The 20,394-nt window shown below is 38.8% G+C and overlaps 1 protein-coding gene across 50 annotated transcripts in view; it reads left to right on the top strand.

Annotated features, from left to right (window-relative positions):
- The window catches only part of CCDC171 (coiled-coil domain containing 171), a 416,355-nt gene that overhangs the window by 57,580 nt on the left and 338,381 nt on the right, over positions 1-20,394 (top strand). For 37 of the 50 annotated variants that reach the window (XR_010113576.1, XM_063609160.1, XM_063609141.1 and 34 more), the window contains one exon: positions 17,972-18,118. The exons of the other annotated variants lie outside the window; for them this stretch is intronic. Coding sequence is in view for 36 of the 37 variants with exons in the window: in XM_063609160.1 (XP_063465230.1) it covers positions 17,972-18,118 (147 nt within the window). In the remaining variant the exon portion in view is untranslated. The remainder of the gene's footprint in view (positions 1-17,971; positions 18,119-20,394) is intronic. 50 annotated transcript variants of the gene reach the window in all.

Here is a 20,394-nt window from a genome sequence, read left to right as displayed (position 1 = left end):
TGATAACTTTGTTATAACAATGCCCCTAATTTGGCCAGGTGGAGTGGCTCATGCTTGTAATCCCAGCACTTTGGGAGGCTGAGGTGGGCAGATCATGAGGTCAGGAGATTGAGACCATCCTGGCTAACACCGTGAAACCTCGTCTCTACTTAAAAAAAAAAAAAAAAAAAAAATTAGCCTGGCGTGGTGGCATGCACCTGTAATCCCAGCTACTCAGGAGGCTGAGGCAGGAGAATCGCTTGAACCCAGGAGGTGGAGGTTGCAGTGAGCCAAGGTCGCACTACTGCACTCCAGCCTTTGACAGAGCGAGACTCTGTCAAAAAAACAAACAAACAAACAAAAAAACAACTCCCTAATTTAGGGAAATTTAAAAGCAAGAAAGTAAGGGTCTTGCCTCTTTCACCTGATTTCACTCCTCATGTCAGGATATAGATGCATTATGTTTTTACATAAATAAAATGATATACCTCAATAATATTTTGCATCCATCTTTTGATGTTCATACCTTATTCTTTTAGTATTTGTATGGCATTCTGTCATGTGGATTTTCCTAACATACTGTAGCCTCTCCCTTACCTGTGGGGCATATGTTACATGACACCAGTGGATGCCTGAAACTGCAGATATGCTGTGTTTTTTTCTATACACACACATACCTATGATAAAGTTTAATTTATAAATTAGGCGCAGTAAGAGATTAACAATGTAACTAATAATAGAACAATCATAACAAGATACTATAATAAAATTAATGTGAATGTGGTCTTTCTCCCACTCTAAATATCTTATTGTTCTGTATTCACTTATTTTTGGACCTAGGTTGACTCAGGGTAACTGAAAGGGAAGATGAAACCGCACATAAGAGGGAATGTTGTATTTCAGCAATCTCTTATTGATGCACATTTTATTTCTTTCAAAATTTTTAGCTCTAATTAATGATTCACTAACATTCTTGTCCATATCTTTGAGCAGTCATACAAATGATTCTTCTGTGTAAAGGCCTAGAAATATAATTGTTGCGTTTTCAAGCTTATGGATTCACAATTATGATACATGTTATACAAAGCACCAGTTTATACTCTACAGCAACAAACACTTTGTAATTGTAGAACTTTGCTGGCCTTGGGGACTTAGAGAGGAGGAACTTGTTCTGGGTCTTTCAGGAGATAATAATGTAATAGATTAAGGTTGTAGTTAGCTATATTGATATATTTTATAAGCTAGAAAACGGGCGTACATTTAGCTCTGATACTTTTCTAACTAGTGTAATTCTTCAGAATTGGAACGGAACCATATTTTGGATTCTGAGAAATGTTGTTTATATGAGTATATATAAAGAATTATATTTTTTGGGCTATGTTTCTGGAAGATGTGGAAAGAAAGCAAGTTTATTTTCTAACAGCCAAATGTAGTTTCCTGTGATGTTAAATGTCAGTTCAAAAACAAGCCTCATTTTAAAATATTTTAAGTTCAACAACCCCCTCTAGTGGAAAAAAGAAGAAACTCCCTCAATTTCCAATGTCCTTAATATGATTTTATTTCACACACACAGACACACATAATAAAGATGCAGGTAGCTTTTGGTGTGATTAGAAAATATGTTCTGTAACAAAAATTTTAAAGTTACATTTATTTGGGATGAAGGCAAGTTTTTCTGTAAATTGCGTGAGGTATTTTTGTAGATTTTTTTTGGATTTTCTTGTGTGTTACATTGCATCTCAGAATTGGATGATATTGATACAACCATAAACTTAAAAGCAAATATTTGAACATACAACCCCCCCAGGGATTTATATATACTCAATGCCCAGTATAACCCAACAATACCATTAATGTAACAAATGCTACCTAGATCATGTTAGTGTGTGTTATGTTTACTGGAACTGGAAACAAACAGTAAATGGTTATATCATTGAAGACAATTCTGAATCCCTTCCCCATCCTGCCACCACTTCAGCCCCAAAAGAATAACTGCCATTCTGAAGTTGGTGTTTAATTTTCTGTCTGTATACATTGACAGTATATTGTATTATTTTAGTATTTTTGTTTTAGGATATACATTAGAATATCATACAGGATGCTTCTTTGTCCAACTTATATTTTTCACGTTTTTTTTTCTTTTAGACAGGGTCTCACTCTGTCACCCAGGCTGGAGTGCAGTGGCACGATCTTGGTTCACTGCAACCTCTGCCTCCTGGGCTCAAGCAATCCTCCCACCTCAGCCTCCCGAGTAGCTGAGAACACAGACACGTGTCACCACAGCTGGCTAATTTTTGCATTTTTAGTAGAGACGGGGTTTCGCCATGTTGGCCAATCTATTCTTGAACTCCTGAGCTCCAGTGATCCACCCGCCTTGGCCTATCAAAGTGCTGGTATTGCAACTGTGAGCCACCACGCCTGGCCTACTTGTATTTTTGCGATTTGTTAAAGTTAATAAAATAGGTTCTGTTCATTCAGTTTAACTGCTGTATAGTATTTTATGTTGTGCATGTGCCATAATTTACTCATTACCTGACTGCCTTGTCCAATTTCTGTTGTTTATAACAGAATATATGAAGCTGGCTAATTTATAAAGAAAAAGGAATTTATTCTTGCAGTTCTGGAGGCTGAGACATCTAATGTCAAGGGACTGCATCTGACGAGGGCCTTCTTGCTGATGGGAACTCTGCAGAGGTCCAAGGCTGCACAGGGCATTGCATGCTGGTGGGCTGAGCGTGCCAGCTCAGGTCTCTCTTTCTCTTCTTGTAAAGCCATCAGTTCTACTGCCATGATAACCCATTAATCCATTAATCCATGATTGGATTAACCCATTCACGAGGGCAGAGCTGTCATGACCCAGTCCTCACTTAAAGGCCCCACCTCTCAATACTGTCACATGGGGGATTACATTTCAAGGTGAGTTTTGGAAGGGACACGCATTCAAACCATAACACTGACATTGAGATTTAAGTTCTTTCCAAGTTTAAATTATTACAGACAGTGATTCCATGAACATCAAATCTTTTTATGTGGGTATGTGTTTAGTGTGTATAAAATATGTGCCAAATTGTTCTCTTAAGTGGGTATAACAATTTCAAAGAAGAGTTTCTCTTCCTTTACAGCCTCTTGGTATTTTTCAGATTTAATTTCTTTTGAAATAGGGTATGTGTGAAATTGTATCTCATTCTTGCTTAAATTTCCACTTCCTTGACATTGGCCATGTTATGTTTATTGACCATTCATATTTCTTTTTTGTGAAGTACCAGTTTATATTTTTTGCCTTTTTTCTTTTGGATTTTTGGGTATATTTTTACTGATTAATAGGAGCTTTTGGCCGGGGGTGGTGGTGGCTCCTGCCTGTAATCCCAGTATTTTAGGAGTCTGAGGTAGGAGAATTGCTTGAGCCCAGGAGTTCGAGACCAGCCTGGGCAACAGAGACACTGTCTCTGTGAAAAAAAAAAAAAAATATATATATATATATATATATTTATAAAATATATATATATATATTAGCCAGGCGTAGTGGCATATACCTGTGATCCTGGCTACTAGGGAGGCTGAGATGAGAGGATTGCTTGAGCCTGGGAGGTCAAGGCTGCATTGTCCTATGATCACAGCCTGGGCTACAGAGCAAGACCCTGTCTCAAACAAAACAAAACAAAACAAAACAAAACAAAACAAAACAAAACAAAACAAAACAAAAAAAGAGTGTTTTTTAAAAAAATATATTTAGTAACTAACCCTTGGTTATGTACATTCCTTTTGCAAACATCTTTTTCTTCTTTGTAGAGACAGAGAGGCAGTTTACATTGTGTATGATGAACAGTTAAAAATTTTTTTTTTTTTGGACACGGAGTCTCACTCTATCACCTAGGCTGGAGTGCAGTGGTGTGATCTTGGCTCACTGCAACCTCTGCCTCCCCGGTTCACGCGATTCTCCTGCCTCAGCCTCCCGAGTAGCTGGGATTACAGGTGCCCGCCACCATGCCCAGCTAATTTTCTTTTGTATTTTTAGTAGAGACAGGGTTTCACCATGTTGGCCAGGCTGGTCTTGAACTCCTGACCTCAGGTGATCCACCTGCCTTGGCCTCCCAAAGTGTTGGGATTACAGGCGTCAGCCACCGCACTTGGCCTAGTTTTAAATTTTAATGTAGTTGAATTTGTCAGTATATTTCTTTATAGTTGTGATTGTTTTGTCTTATATAACCCAAAGTCATAAAGATAATGTGTATATAGCATGAGATGGGATCTAACTTTGTTTTTCCAAATAGATAGCCAAGCGTCCCTGTACTAGTTATTCAATTGTCTGTTCTTTTACCACATATTGATTTATAATGTCATTTCCATCACACATCAAGTTCTTTCATATCTAAGACTTTGTTCTTGGGTACTGTATTCTGTTTCACTTGCATGTTTGTTTCTGCATCAGTACTAAATTGTTTTGTTCACTATACCTTTAGAGTAAGTCTTGATATCTGATAGAGAATGTTCCTTTGTCATTATTCTTAATATTTTTTAGGGGTGAGGGAGGAGTTATTCTTGGCCTTTTTCTTCCCTATATGAGTTTCAGGAATGGCTTATTATATTCCATCAAGAGACATTCCTGTAATTTTGATTAAAATTAGATTGCATTTATAGGTCATTTTGACATAAAGTTGACATCCTTATAATGCTTATCTCTTCTATTGTCCATCTTTTTATATTTTTACTCTTATTTTCTGAGAGATTTTGTCAATTTTATATTGCAGCCTTTCTATTACATTTTATTTCATCTTTTGGGTTTTTAATTTCTAAGCTCATTCTTGTTATTTGATGATAACTTTCTTAGTATATTCTCCTTGTTTCTTGTTTGTAATGTCTTAATTTAACTCTTTGAGGATATAAGTCATACTTATTTTGAAGGTGTTTTTCCCCCCACCCCTCCCTTGATGGTCTTGTCTTCTTTTGTTTTATTTCTTCTTGTTTTTGAGACTGGATCTTGCTCTGCTGCAATGGCTGGAAATGCAGTGGCTCGATCATGGCTCACTGCAGCTTAAACCTCCTGGGCTTGGCTGGGCGTGGTGGTTCATGCCTGTAATCCCAGCACTTTTGGAGGCCAAGGCGGGTGGATCACCTGAGGTCAGGAGTTCAAGACCAGCCTGGCCAACGTGGTGAAATCCCATCTCAACTAAAAATACAAAAAAAAAAAAAAAAATAGCTGGGCATGGTAGCGGGTGCCTGTAATCCCAGCTACTTCAGGAGGCTGAGGCAGGAGAATCACTTGAACCTGGGAGGCAGAGGTTGCAGTGAGCCGAGATGGTACCATTGCACTCCAGCCTGGGTGACAAGAGTGAAACTCTGTCTAAAAAAAAAAAAAAAAAAAAAACCTCCTGGGCTCAAGCCATCTTCCCACCTCAGCCTCTCAAGTACCTGGGACTACAGGTGTGCACCACCATACCTGGCTGATTTTTTCTATTCTTTGTAGACACAGGGTCTCACTGTGTTGCCCAGTTTGGTCTTGAACTCCTGGACTCAAGTGGTCATCCCACCTTGGCCTCCCAAAATGCTGTGATTACAGGTGTGAGCCACTGTGCCCGGCCTGGTCTTTATTTTCTCTGAGTGTTTGTCTTCATTTTGTAGTAGCCTCTGAGTTTCACATGAGAAGTGATATAGTTTGGATGTGTGTCTCTGCCCAAATCTCATATTGAAATGTAACCACCAGTGTTGGAAATAGGGCCTGGTGGGAGGAGATCATGGGGGCAGATTTCTCATGAATGGTTTGGCACCATTCCTCTTGGTACTATCCTCCTAGTAGTGAATGAGCTCTCACGAGATCTGGTCATTTAAGTGTGTAGCACCTCCTTCCTCTTGTAGCACCTCCTTCCTCTTGCTCCTGATCTGGCCATGTGACATGCCTGCTCCCCCTTCACCTTCTACCATGATTGTAAGTTTCCTGAGGGCTCCCCAGAAGCCAAGCGATGCCAGCGTCATGCTTCCTGTACAGCCTGCAGAACTGTGAGCCAATTAAACCTCTTTTCTTTATAAATTACCCATTCTCACATATTTCTTTATAGCCATGCAGGAACAGCCTAATACAAGAACCTTTCTGCAAATGTCCAGTGATTCTAGACTGTGTGTTTATATTTAAGAATGAGGCACTAAAAAGATGAGAAGAAGCTCTTTGGATGTGGAACCCTTGCATTGAATTGGGGAACCTTACGATGTCTTTTTTCTTGGCCTGGTAGTTTCCCTAGAAAGAAATCTTTTAATCTCCTCCTTATATTGCTATGAGTATAGGAGTCAGTGTTCAGGGCGCTGTGAGGTCTAACTGCCCACTGTGCAGATGTTGCTTAATCTCCTTATTTTTAATAAGGTGTCTTACCCCGACCCCCAGTTGTGTTGCTTTTCACATCCTCAGAACCTCTTTTGATCAACCTCTAGTTTGTAAACTCCTTCCCTTTTACCAGGATATGGAGGGGGATTTTTCAGGGAGGGAGCTGGCAGAGGCAACCTGAGAGTGTAAAGTACTGGTTATAGAGGCTTCCAACAATGCTCCTGTATTCATTTTTACTATATAGCTTGGCTTCAGAGTTAGCTGTTTTGCTAGGGTCTGGATGTTTGTGTCCCTCCTAAATTTGTATGTTGAAACCTAATTACCATTGTGACGGTATTAGGAGGTGGGGTCTTCAGGAGATTATTAGGTCTTGATGGTGGAAACCTTAAGTAGAATTGGTGCCTTTATAAGGGACTGAAGAACCAGAGTTCTTCCCTCCCACCATGTTAGGACACAGCTAGAAAGCATCCTCTAAACTAGAAAGTAGGCTCTTGCCAGACATTGAATCTGCCAGCACCTTGATCTTGTATTTCCCATCTTCCAGAACTGTGAGAAATACATTTCTGTTTTTTATAAACTACCTAGTTTATGGTATCTTGTTATGGCAGGCTGGATGGACTAAGACATTGTGCCTCCAATTTCTGAGCTTTTGTGGCTGTAAATCAGGTTGCTACTAGGCTTCTCCCTTTTTACACATTTAGAAAAGGTGAAAAAGCTGAAACCTAAGTCATTATCACTTGTCAGTTTGCTTCCTATCTTCCAAATTTGCTTCTGACATCTTTTGTTGACTGTCATTTTCTCCACCGTTCATTGTTTCTGCCATTTGTTTTTATTTTTTACTTTCATTTAAGTGGCGCTTTAGGAGAGATGATTAGCTATGTTTAATCAAATCTGTTTAGGGGTCCCCCCTTGGTATTCTTTTTAACTTATGATCTTCTGATAGAACTGCAGTCTCACTTTTCATCTCATATTTGAATTCTGGTTTTACCAAATGTTTTTAGTATTAAAAGTATTTTATAGTGTGAAACTGTTGTGTTGAATGTGCCCCTGTTCTTGAGTTTTGACTATTTTCTTGGTTGGGCACGTTGTCTTTTGTGTGTTTTGTTCATTTCTACCTTTGTTATTTTTTCTTTTTCTTACTTTTGAATAGTTTGCATATTTGCATAGTTTCCATGCCATTCTTTGCAATTTCCTGATACTTTGGTGGCTTTATTTTGATCTTCTATTTATAAAAAGAGTTGGAGTTCTTACCTGTCTTACTAGTTTGTTTTTTCCACTGAACATCTCTTTGAGGACTGAACTTCAGTATTTCTGAACACTTTTCTGCAGGTTTATGTAATGGTGACAGGATGGTAGATGCTCAACTGATGTAGTGGGTGGTCCTAGGCTCTGTCTCCTATTTGAGATTTATTAAATGCCATAGACTATTTTGTTGGGGGTTCTATATACAAATTTTTGTGTTGACATAGATTTTCTGTTCTCTTGGGTATACACTCAGTATTAGAATTTCTGGGTCAAATAGTAACTTTATGGTTAGCTTTTTGAGGAACTGACGGACTGTTTTCTAATGCTGCTGAATGACAGTATGAGTAATGTTTGAGAGTTCCAGTTTCTCTCCGTCTTTGCCATCACCTGTTATCATCAGTCTTTTTGATGATAACCATCTTAGTGGCATGAAATAGAAGTCCTCATTTAACATCATTCATAGGTTCTTAGGAATTGTGACTTTAAGTGAATGACATAGAATGAAACCAGTTTTAGCGTAGGTTAATTGATATAAATGAGTTAAGTTCTTGGAGCATATTTCTGGTAAAAAAAATCACTAAACTTCTAAATAAAGACTCAAAACACTCATATTAAACATTGAAATAAATGTTATCTATACATACATTTAAGAAAGCTTAATAAAAACAAGTGGTTTTGATTTGCATTTTTCTTTTTTTCTTTTCTTTTTTTTTTTTCAGATGGAGTTTCGCTCTGTCGCCAGGCTGGAGTGCAGTGGCACGGTCTTGGCTAACTGCAGCCTCAGCCTCCTGGGTTCAAGTGGTTCTCCTGCCTCAGCCTCCCAAGTAGCTGGGATTACAGGCATGCGCCACCATGCCTAGCTAATTTTTTTGTATTTTTAGTAGAGATGGGGTTTCACCATGTTGGCCAGGTTGGTCTTGAACTCCTGACCTCGTGATCTGCTCACCTTGGCCTCCGAAAGTGCTGGGATTACAGGCATGAGCCACCATGCCTGGACCTTGAGTTGCATTTTTCTAATGACTAATGATGTTGAATACCTTTTTATATTGCTGATGGTGACTTTTCTGTCTAAATCTATAAAGTGTGTATTCTTTATCATGTGTGGCCAATGAGAGCTCTACTTTGTTTGTAGATGGTCAGCTAATGAATGGACAGAAGATTTTCTTAAATGCTGTGAACAAATAAGTCTTCTAGCCTTTGCTGAGTGGTTCTTTCTTTATGTTGGAGTATGCATTCAGTGCTTTTGTGGGCTGATTAAAACTCTGCCTTAGCCTTTGCTTCCTACTTGCACAGAGCCTTAAGGTCAGCCAGAGATGAGAGACTGGGGCCTTCTCAGGGACTAGGCATATATATAGCCTTGCACTTGCATGGTTTTCTGGATGCCAGGAATATGTCAGAGCTTTTCAAAGGCTATATATATGCCTGGTTCTCTGTGGCTGGGGCTTTTGGGGAGCTCCAACCCTGTTCTTCTCTCCTTCCCCACAGTGCTGGCTAGGCTGCTGGATTCCATAAGCTACTACTATTCTAAGGCAATTGATTTTTGAAGCTATCAGGAGCTGGTGGGGAGGGGATGAGAATAGTACAAGTTAAAATGCCACAAATCTCACTATTCTTACTGAGATTCAATTGATTTCCCTGAATAAATGCTTTTTGGATTACTGCAAGTTTTTGGTTAATTTAAAGAGTTAATGAGAAACTAGATTCAGATAATTTTTGCTAGCGTTCTTGTTGCTTTTATGAAGGAAAGGATTTTTGGTGATACCCTATTCTGGAGCTGCTTATGTTCTTTGAGGATATTTTGAAGTTTTCTTGTTTTTAAATATCTGTTTCTCTTAGGTTGCCCCTCACCCTTTACCATTATTTGATTTAGATTTTATCTTCATGCTGGATAATTTTTAAAAATATCATGTTTTCTCATTTTAAGAGTGAAGGACTAAAAAGTTTCCTAGAAACTTTGAGTGTCTGGGTGAGGCTTTTCAGCCATGATCTTTACTATAGTATTGTTTGGCTAGATATAATCCTTCCTCCTTCCCCATCTAACTTAAGAAGTAGAAAATAGAAAACTGAATAGTATGGTAATCATTAAATAGATTGAGTCAGTGTCAAAATTGCTGGCCTATATTGTTTTACCAAGAATAAAAAGAAACAATAAAGGAGCTAATAATTCCAGTTTTATGTAAACTCCTCTAGAGAATGGAATCATCTTGATAACATAATATTGATGCCAAACTGACAAGGACACAAGAAAAGATAATTATAGCTAATGTCAATTATGAATATATATGCAAAAATATTATACGAAATATTAGCTAATCAAAGGTAGCAAGATTTTAAAAAGATAAAATATAAAAGACTTTATACAATTAATGTCAGGCGGGTTTAACATTAGAAAATCAATCAGTGTAATTCTAACTCAATGTAATCAGTTAATTAATGTAATATAACTTTTCTTCATATAGAATTTCTAAGTATCTCTACTCTTGAGTAGAATTCCTAAACATCTCTACTATTTTAGGAAAACACCTTTTTCCATGAAAACATGTTTGTGTGTTTGTATATGTCTATATCTGTGTGTATAGTTATATTCATATCCAAGAATACAATAGAAATTATCATATAATATTAAGTGAGTACCAGACCTCTGCATTGAAAATGTGATTGTTAGGTCAGAATTTTATCTAAATCTTGAAATACTCTTAAATAAAACTAATTGGCAAGTAATATTAAATATAGATCAACTGTCATAGCAGTAATATAGTAATATATCACCAAAATAAACATAAGCCCTAACTGATTGGCCTTTGATTTTCCAGGTTCTTTTTTTTAAAAAAGGATTAAATTTAAACTTCGTGGAATAGTGGGCATACTCTTTGTTTATTGTAACGGGATTTAAATGATTATGTGTTGTCTTTCTAATGATTTTTCAGTAAAATGGGAATCACGTATGATTTTTTTTTTTTTTTCCTTGAGACAGGGTCTCACTCTTTTGCCCAGGCTGGAGTGCAGTGGCATGATCTCAGCTTGCTGCAGCCTCTGCCTCCTAGGCGCAAGTGATCCTCCCACCTCAGCCCTCCAAGTACTGGGACCACAGGCATGCACCACAATGCCAGCTAATTTTTGTTTATTTATTTATTATTTTGAGATGGAGTCTCGCTCTGTCGCCCAGGCTGGAGTGCAGTTGTGTGATCTTGGCTCACTGTAACCTCCGCCTCCTGGGTTCAAGCAATTCTTCTGCCTCAGCCTCCCGAATAGGTGGGATTACAGGTGTGTGCCACCACACCTGGCTAATTTTTTGTACTTTTAGTAGAGACAAGTTTTCACCATGTTGGCCAGGTTGGTCTTGAACTCCTGACCTCAAGTGATCTGCCCCCCTTGGCCTCAAAGTGCTGGGATTACAGGTGTGAGCCACCATGCCCAGCCATTTTTGTTTATCTTTTAGGGATGATGTTTTGCCATGTTGCCCAGTGTGGTCTTGAACTCTTGAGTTCAAGGGATCTACCCACCTTGGCCTCAAAGTGCTGGGATTACAGGAGTGAGCCACTGTGCCTGGCCTATGATTTTCTTTTATAAATAAATCTCATGAGACTTCCTAAATAATTTATTTTACTATTTTATTTATTTTACTATATAAAATACTACATAAAATAGTTTTGATCAACTAGGATATAAGCATCTTTTGGTTATAGACTTCATTTTGTTATTATTTCAAATTGTTTGGTTTATGGTTAACCATGTAAATTGCTATTTATTTACTTTAAAGTAGACAAGTATCTAAGTCAATCACTGAAAGTTGGAGATTATGTATTTGTAATTTAAGAAGGCATATAATTTAACAGTGACTGAATTAATACTGGTGCTATTCAGTGTTTGAAAGAGGAGGACCTATCATATAGAATAATAGTCTTTTATACTTGTGTAGTATAGTGCATAATCTTCTTAAAAGTGCTTTCATATATGACTCTATGAAAAAATGAGATTACATAAGGTTGTTCATAATACTATTTGTATTTGGCCATTCTCACATTGCTATGAAGAAATACTTGAGACTGGGTAATTTATAAAGGAAAGAGATTTAGTTAATTGGCTCATCATTCTGTATGCTTTACAGGAAGCATGGTGCTAACATCTGCTCAGCCTCTGGGGAGGCCTCAGGAAGCTTACAATCATGGTGGAAGGTAAAGGGGGAACAGACATGTCACATGGAATTTATGTTCCTCTCTATACTGGTTATTCTAGTTAGCAGTTTCTCTAATAACCTTTTATCAACGTTCTTAGCTTCTTTGCATTGTGTTTGAACATGCTCCTTTAGCTCAGAGGAGTTTGTTATTACCCACCTTCTGAAGCCTACTTCTGTCAATTCCTCAATCTCATTCTCTGTCCAGTTCTGTGCCCTTGCTGGAGAGGTGTTGCGATCATTTGGAGGAGAAAAGTCATTCTGGCTTTTGGAATTTTCAGCATTTTTGTGCTGACTTTTCCTTATCTTCGTGGATTTATCTACCTTTGATCTTTGAGGCTGATGACCTTTGGATGGGTTTTTTGTGGGGGGGTTCTTTTTTTTTTTTTTTTTCTTTTTGAGATGGAGTCTTGCTCTGTCACCCAGGCTGGAGTGCAGTGGCTTGATCTCGGCTCACTGCAAGCTCTGCCTCCTGGGTTCATGCCATTCTCCTGCCTCAGCCTCCTGAGTAGCTGGGACTACAGGTGCCTGCCACTACACCCGTCTAATTTTTTGTATGTTTGGTAGAGATGGGGTTTCACCATGTTAGCCAGGATATCCTCGATCTCATGACCTCCTGATCCACCCGCCTCAGCCTCCAAAAGTGCTGTGATTACAGGCGTGAGCCACCACGCTCGGCCTGTGGGGGCGGTTCTTGATGTTGATGTGGATGTTGTTGCTTTCTGTTTGTTAGTTTTTCTTCTAACAGGCCTTTCTTCTGATGGTCTGCTGCAGTTTGCTGGACTTCTGCAGGTCTGCTGCAGTTTGTAGACCATGTTTGTGTGGATATCACTAGTGGAGGCTGGAGAACAGCAAAGATTGCTGCCTGCTCCTTCCTCCGGAAGCTTTGTCCCAGAGGGGCACCAGCCTGATGCCAGCTGGAGCTCTCTTATATGAGGTGTCTGTCAACCCCTATTGGGAGGTCTTTCCCAGTCAGGAGGCAGGGGGGTCAGGGACCCACTTGAGGAGGCAGTCTGTCCTTTAGCAGAGCTGGTGCGCTGTGCTGGGAGAATCCTTGTCAGGATCAGCCGCTGTCTTCAGAGCTGACAGGCAGGAAAGATTTAAGTCCACTGAAGCTGCGACTGCAGCCACCCCTTCCCCCAGGTGCTCTGTCCTACCAGGATGAGAGTTTTATCTGTAAGCTCCTGACTGAACTGCTGCATATCCTGCAGAGATGCCCTGCCCAGTGAGGAGGAATCCAGAGAAGCAGTCTGGCCACAGCCACTTTGCTTTGCTGTGGTGACTGTGCCCAGTCCAAACCTTCCAGTCTCCTTAGCACTATCAGGGGAAAACCACCTACGAAAGCCTCAATAATGGCGGTCGCTGCTTCCCCCACCAAGCTCGATCATCCCAGGTCGACTCCAGACTGCTGTGCTGGCAGCGAGAATTTCAAGCCAATGTTTCTTAGCTTGCTAGGCTCCGTGGGAGTGGGACCTGCTGAGCTAGACTTCTTGGGTTCCTGGCTTCAGCCCCCTTTCCAGAGGAGTGGACGGTTGTCCTTTCTCATTGGAGTCCCAGGTGCCACTGGCATACGAAAAAACTCCTGCAGCTCGGTGTCTGCCCAAACAGCCGCCCAGTTTTGTGCTTGAAACCCAGGGCCCTGGTGGTGTAGGGTCACGAGGGAATCTCCTGATCTGTGGATTGCAAAAATCCATGGGAAAAGCGTAGTACGCTGGGCGGGTAGCACAGTCCCTCTCCACTTCCCCTGGCTGGCTGGGGGAGGGAGTTCCCCTGGCTCCTTGCACTTCCAGTGTGAAGTGACGCCCTACCCTGCTTCTGCTTGCTCTCCATGGGTTGCACCCAGTGCCTAACCAGTCCCAATAAGATGAACTGTGTACCTCAGTTGGAAATGCAGAAACCACCCACCTTCTGCGTTGGTCTTGCTGGGAACTGCAAACTGCAGCTGTTTCTATTTGGCCATCTTGGCCCCTCCCCCCCGTCCAGCGGTCTTTACCTTACTGCTATTGTGATTGTTTTGGGGCACCGTGAACCATGCCTTCATAAGGTGATGTACTTAATTTATAAACATATGTGTTCTCACTACTCCTCTGTCCAACCGTTCTTCCAACTCTCCCTCTCCTCTGGCCTCCCTACTCCTTGAGACACAACAATGTTGAAATGAGGCCAGTTAACTCTACAATGTCCTCTAAGTGTTCAAGTGAAAGGAAGGCTCACACTTCTTTCATTTTAAATCAAAAGCTAGAAATGATTAAGCTTAGTAAGAAGGAATGTTGATAAACCAGGACAGGCCAAATGCTATGTCTTTAGTGCCGAACAGCCAAGTTGTGAATGCAAGGAAAAGTTCTTGAAGGAAATTAAAAGCGCTACTTTAGTGAACACATAAGTGATAAGAGAGCCAGCCATTCTTATTGCTGACATGGAGAAAGTTGTAGTGGTCTGGATAGATCAAACCAGCCACAACATTCCCTTAAGCCAAAGCCTAATTTAGAACAAGGCCCTAACTCTTCAATTTAATGAAGGCTGAGAGAGGTGAGGAATTTGGCGAAGAAAAGTTGGAGGCTAGGAGAGATTGGTTCATGATGTTTAGGGAAATAAGACTTCTACATAATATAAAAATGCAAGGTGAAACAAGTGCTGATGTAGAAGCTGCAGCAAGTAATCCCAAAGATCTAGCTAAAATAATCAATGAAGGTGGCTACACCAAACAACAGATTTTCATTGCAGACAAAACAGTCTTCTATTGGAAGGTGTCATCCAGGTGTTTCAGAGCTAGAGAGGCGAAGTCAGTGCCCAGCTTTAATGCTTCAAAGGACAGGATGACTCTCTGGTTAGGGGGTAATATTGCTGTTGAGTTTAAGTTGAAGCCATTGCTCATTTACCATTCTCCAAATCTTAGGGCCTTTAAGAATTATGCTACGTATACTCTGCCTGTGCTCTATAAATGGGACAACAAAGCCCAGATGACAGCTCATCTCTTTACAAAATATTTAACTGAATATTTAAACCCACTGCACCTGCTGCTCAGAAAAAAAAGATTCTTCTCAAAATATTATTGTTCGTTGACAATGCACTTGGTTACTGAAGAACTCTGATGGTTATGTATAAGCAAGTTAATGTTGTTTTCATCCTTGCTAACACAACATCCATTCTGCAGCACATGCATCAATGAAGAATTTTGACTTTCAAGTCTTATTACTTAAGAAATACATTTCATAAGGCTATAGCTGACATAGATAGTGACTCCTCTGATGGATATAGGCAAATTAAATTGAAAACTTTCTGGAAAGAATTTGCCATTCTAGATGCCCTTAAGACCATTTGTGACTCACGTGAGGAGGTCAAAATGTCATCATTAACAGGAGTTTGGAGGAAGTTGGTTTCAGTCCTTATGGATAACTTCGAGGGGGGGGGGCGGGGCGGGTTTAACTTTAGTGGAATAAGTTACTGTAGGTTGGAAATAGCAAGATAACTAGAATTAGAAGTGGAGCCTGAAGATTTGACTGAATTGCTGCAATCTCATGCATTCATAAAAGTTGAATGGGTGAGGAGTTGCTTCTTATAGATGACCAAAGAAAATAGCTTCTTGAGATGGCAACTTCTCCTGGTGGAGATGCTGTGAACATTACTGAAATGACAGCAAAAGATTTAGAATATTACATAAACTTAGTTGCTAAAGCAGCCATAGGGTTTCAGTTTTGAAAGAGGTTCTACTGCTGGTAAAATGCTATCAAGCAGCATTGCATGCTACAGAGAAACCTTTTTGAAGAAAGAGTCAACCAATGTAGCAAACTTCTTTGTTGCCTTATTTTAAGAAACTGCCACTGACCGCCCAGCCTTCAGCAGCTACCACCCTCATCAGTCAACAGTCATCAACAAACACTGAGTTAGGACCTTCCACCATTAAAGATGATGACTTCCTGAAGGGCCAGATGATGGTTATCATTTTTTTTAGCAATAAAGTATTTTAATTTTATTTATGTATTTTTGAGACAGAGTCTTGCTCTGTCGCCCAGGCTGGAGTGCAGTGGTGTGATCTCGACTCACTGCAATCTGTGCTTCCTGGGTTCAAGCGATTCTCCTGCCTCAGCCTCCCGGAGTAGCTGGGATTATCACATGTGGCTATGTTTTGTATTTTTAGTAGAGATAGGGTTTTGCCATGTTGGCCAGGCTTGTCTCAGACTCCTGGGCTCAAGTCATCTGTCCGCCTTGGCCTCCCAAAGTCCTGGGATTACAGGTGTGAGCCGCTGTGCCTGACCTCAATAAAGTATTTTTAAATTAAAATAAATACATTTTTATATATAATGCTATTGCACACTAAATAGATTACACTATAGTGCAAACATTACTTTTATTTGCAGTTTTTTGGAAACCAAAAATTGATGTGACTCACTTTATTGCAATATTTACTTTATGGCAGTGTTCAGGAACTGAACCAGCCATATCTCTAAGGTATGTCTATATTAAGAAGTCTATTACATGAAGAAAGTAATTATTAAGAGTTCATATATAGCCTGCTGTAGAATAGTAATCTTATGAATAAGGGGATTCATAAGAATAAGAATAAGGAATTGGAATCTCAGACCAGTCAGAATGGCTATTATTAAAAATTAAAAAAATAACAGATGCTGGCGAGGTTGTGGAGAAAAGGGAACACTTACGCATTATTGGCGGGAGTGTAAGTTCATTCAACCATTGTGGAAAACAATGTGGCGATTCCTCAAAGAACTAAAAACAGAAGTATCTTTTGATCCAGCAATCCCATTTCTGGGTATATACTCAAAGGAATAGAAATTATTCTACCACAAAGACACATGGCATTCATATGTTCATTGCAGCACTATTCACAATAGCAAAGACATGGAGTCAACCTAAATGCTTATCAGTGTTAGACTAGATAAAGAAAATGTAGTATATATACACCATTAAATAATATGCAGCCATAAAAAAGAATGAGGTAATATCCTTTGCAGGAACACGGATGGAGCTGGAGGCCATTATCCTTAGCAAACTAACACAGGAACAGAAAACCATATACCACATGTTCTCACTTCTAGGTGAGAACCAAACAATGAGAACACATGGACACAAAGAGGGGAACAACATACACTGGGTCCTGCCTGAGGGTGGAGAGTGGGAGAAGGAAGAGGATCAGAAAAAATAACTTTTGGGTTCTAGGCTTAGTACCTGGGTGATGAAATAATCTGTGCAACACATCCCTGTGACTTGAGTTTACCTATATAACAAACCTACGCATGTACCCGTGAACCTAAAACAAAAGTTAAAAAAATAGAAATAAGAAATTGGAGATATGAAATAAAAATTGAATTTAAAATGTTTCCTCATCTCTTCACTGTAGACTTAGGATGCTGGGTATTTTTCAAACTAGAATCTTTGACAGAGAATTATATTTGATGTTTGCAACATACTCAGATTCTAATGGTATCTTTTGAGTGGCTAGGTATTCTTGGAAGCATATATAAATATTCATGTGTGTTTGTCCATGAATAACATTACTCTGGTGAGGGAAATGTAGGAAAGAGGGCTTTGTTAAAGGCCTTAAATGACAACAATGAATCTAGATTAGTTACTGTGGAGAATGCCTTTGATATATGTGTTAACTTGACGTTTGAACTTTTTCAATAAAATTCAACTCCCATTTCTGTGTTTATTTGGGAAAGGGGATTGAGAGATTTTAGTATAAGACTACCTGAAGTTATTTCTTTTTCAATAGCCAAGCAAAGATTTGAAAGCTTTTTGAAAATCTGAGAGGAAATGAAATACAGCCATCTAGTGGATGTAATTTTAAAAGCTGTAAGCTTGTAATTTAAGTACCGTGAGCTCATGTAAGCATTATCAACATCATTAGGCATTCAAGTTAATCATTTCTTATTACACAAAGGGCAATATACATTTAAAAATTTTAATTGGAAGGGGAAACATTATATATGATAGTTGAACTACAGCATTATATAAATACCTTCAGAGGTCAGTTAAACTAATGTAACTTTCTCATATGCTGTAACATTTTCCATTGTAATATTAATCCGAGTTTTTGAATTCTAAAACTTCAGTATTGCTTTTTAAACACATGGACATTCTGAAACATTGATGGAAAATATGTAGGCGTCTTTTGCCTATAAAAATTAACCTATTATTATGGTTGAAGCACAGATTTAGTTACTCACTGTCTTCTATTGGAGTGACTCTTAGTCATTGATGGCTTATAAACTTTATTGATGCAAAAATGAATTATTTTCCAGGAGCAAGATACTGCTGTGCAAAATATGCATAAGAAAGTAGAAAAATTAGCAACAGAACATATGGACTGCTCTAACCTTTTACGGCGACAAACAAGCGAACTTGAATTTAGCACTCAACGAGAGGAACACCTTAGAAGAGAATTTGAGGTACATTTTCTCATTCCTTTATAATATATATGCGTACAAACTTTCACACACGCACGCACACACACACACACACACACACACACACACACACAAAACTCATTCCGTGATTTAAGGTTGGAGAGTTTTACTCTGTGATAATATATAAAACTAATTTTAGGGGCACTTATTTATAATGTATATTTGGCTGCTTTGAAAATTTTTATATCTGAGTATTTTCTGTTTTGCCCTAGTTTAAAAAAATCTGTTCACTTTTGAACAATTAACTCTCATGGAATATTTGGGAAGTTTGAGAGTAATTGTTTACATTATTAGGTTGAGTAAGCAACACAGGAAAAGTTTTGGTGTATATAGGTTCTAAATCATAAAAGTAATATTACATTTTAATTTTGTAGTTTGAATCCTGTATGGTTTTGTGGAATGCTTTTCAGATGAGACTTTACTTGGGAAAGGAGCATCAATTTGCAGATGAGAAATAGGATTTTCATTTGTGAATGATACTGAAAATAACTTTAATCTTAAGAGAAATCTAATTGATTTGTTAGTTCATCTTCTTTGTAAAATTTCTCTTTGCTTTGTGGGAAATGAAATATTTAAACAGATAAAGAAGTTTTGTCCTAAACATAATTTGTAATCTTTATTAGGCAAATAAATACTTACGAAAAGTATTTAATGGTAAAGTGCTAGAGTTAACACTTATTAAACTCACTGTGTCACTTAACATTGTTAAGAACAGCAGTAAGGATTATAACTTTTGGGAGGAAGAAAGTGTGATTCCTAATATTTTTAGATGACATGTAAATAAAATGAATAGTAAAATCAACTTTAAAATTATTGACACTAGCAAAAACATTCAATAAGGAGGCTAGGCAGAAAATAATGTATGACAGTTTTTTTAAATTTATTTTTTATTATACTTTAAGTTCTAGGGTACATGTGCACAGCGTTCTGGCTCGTTACATATGTATACATGTGCCGTGTTGGTGTGCTGCACCCATTAACTCATCATTTACATTAGGTATATCTCCTAATGCTATCCCTCTCCCCTCCCCCACCCCATGACAGGCCCCAGTGTGTGACGTTCCCCATCCTTTGTCCACATGTTCTCATTGTTCAGTTCCCACCTATGAGTGAGAACATGCGGTGTTTGGTTTTCTGTCCTTGCGATAGTTTGCCCAGAATGATGGTTTCTAGCTTCATCCATGTCCCTACAGAGGACATGCACTCATCATTTTTTATGGCTGCATAGTATTCCATGATGTATATGTGCCACATTTTCTTAATCCAGTCTACAATTGTTGGACATTTAGGTTGGTTCCAAGTCTTTGCTATTGTGAATAGTGTTGCAATAAACATACGTGTGCATGTGTCTTTATAGTAGCATGATTTATAATCCTATGGGTGTATGCCCAGTAATGGGATGGCTGGGTCAAATGGTATTTCTAGTTCGAGATCCTTGAGGAATCGCCACACTGTCTTCCACAGTGGTTAAACTAGTTTACAGTCCCACCAACAGTGTAAAAGTGTTCCTATTTCTCCACATCCTCTCCAGCACCTGTTGTTTCCTGACTTTTTAATGATCGCCATTCTAACTGGTGTGAGATGGTATCTCATTGTGGTTTTGATTTGCATTTCTCTGATGGCCAGTGATGATGAGCATTTTTTCATGTGTCTGTTGGCTGCATAAATGTCTTCTTTTGAGAAGTATCTGTTCATATCCTTTGCCCACTTTTTGATGGGGTTGTTTGATTTTTTTCTTGTAAATTTGTTTAAGTTCTTTGTAGATTCTGGATATTAGCCCTTTGTCAGATGGGTAGATTGTAAAAATTTTCTCCTATTCTATAGATTGCCTATTCACTCTGATGGTAGTTTCTTTTGCTGTGCAGGAGCTCTTTAGTTTAATTAGATCCCATTTGTCAATTTTGGCTTTTGTTGCCATTGCTTTTGGTGTTTTAGTCATAAAGTCCTTGCCCATGCCTATGTCCTGAATGGTATTGCCTAGATTTTCTTCTAGGGTTTTTATGGTTTTAGGTCTAACATTTAAGTCTTTAATCCATCTTGAATTAATTTTTGTATAAGGTGTAAGGAAGGGTTCTAGTTTCAGCTTTCTACATATGGCTAGCCAGTTTTCCCAACACCATTTATTAAACAGGGAATCCTTTCCCCATTTCTTGTTTTTGTCAGGTTTGTCAAAGATCAGATGGTTGTAGATGTGTGGTATTATTTCTGAGGGCTCTGTTCTGTTCCATTGGTCTATATCTCTGTTTTAGTACCAGTAC

The sequence above is a fragment of the Symphalangus syndactylus genome, chromosome 9 (genome assembly GCF_028878055.3).
Source record: "Symphalangus syndactylus isolate Jambi chromosome 9, NHGRI_mSymSyn1-v2.1_pri, whole genome shotgun sequence".
Taxonomy (NCBI): Eukaryota; Metazoa; Chordata; class Mammalia; order Primates; family Hylobatidae; genus Symphalangus; species Symphalangus syndactylus.
The sequence above is the reverse complement of the archived record's forward strand: the minus strand, read 5'-3'. Positions and strand labels throughout refer to the sequence as shown.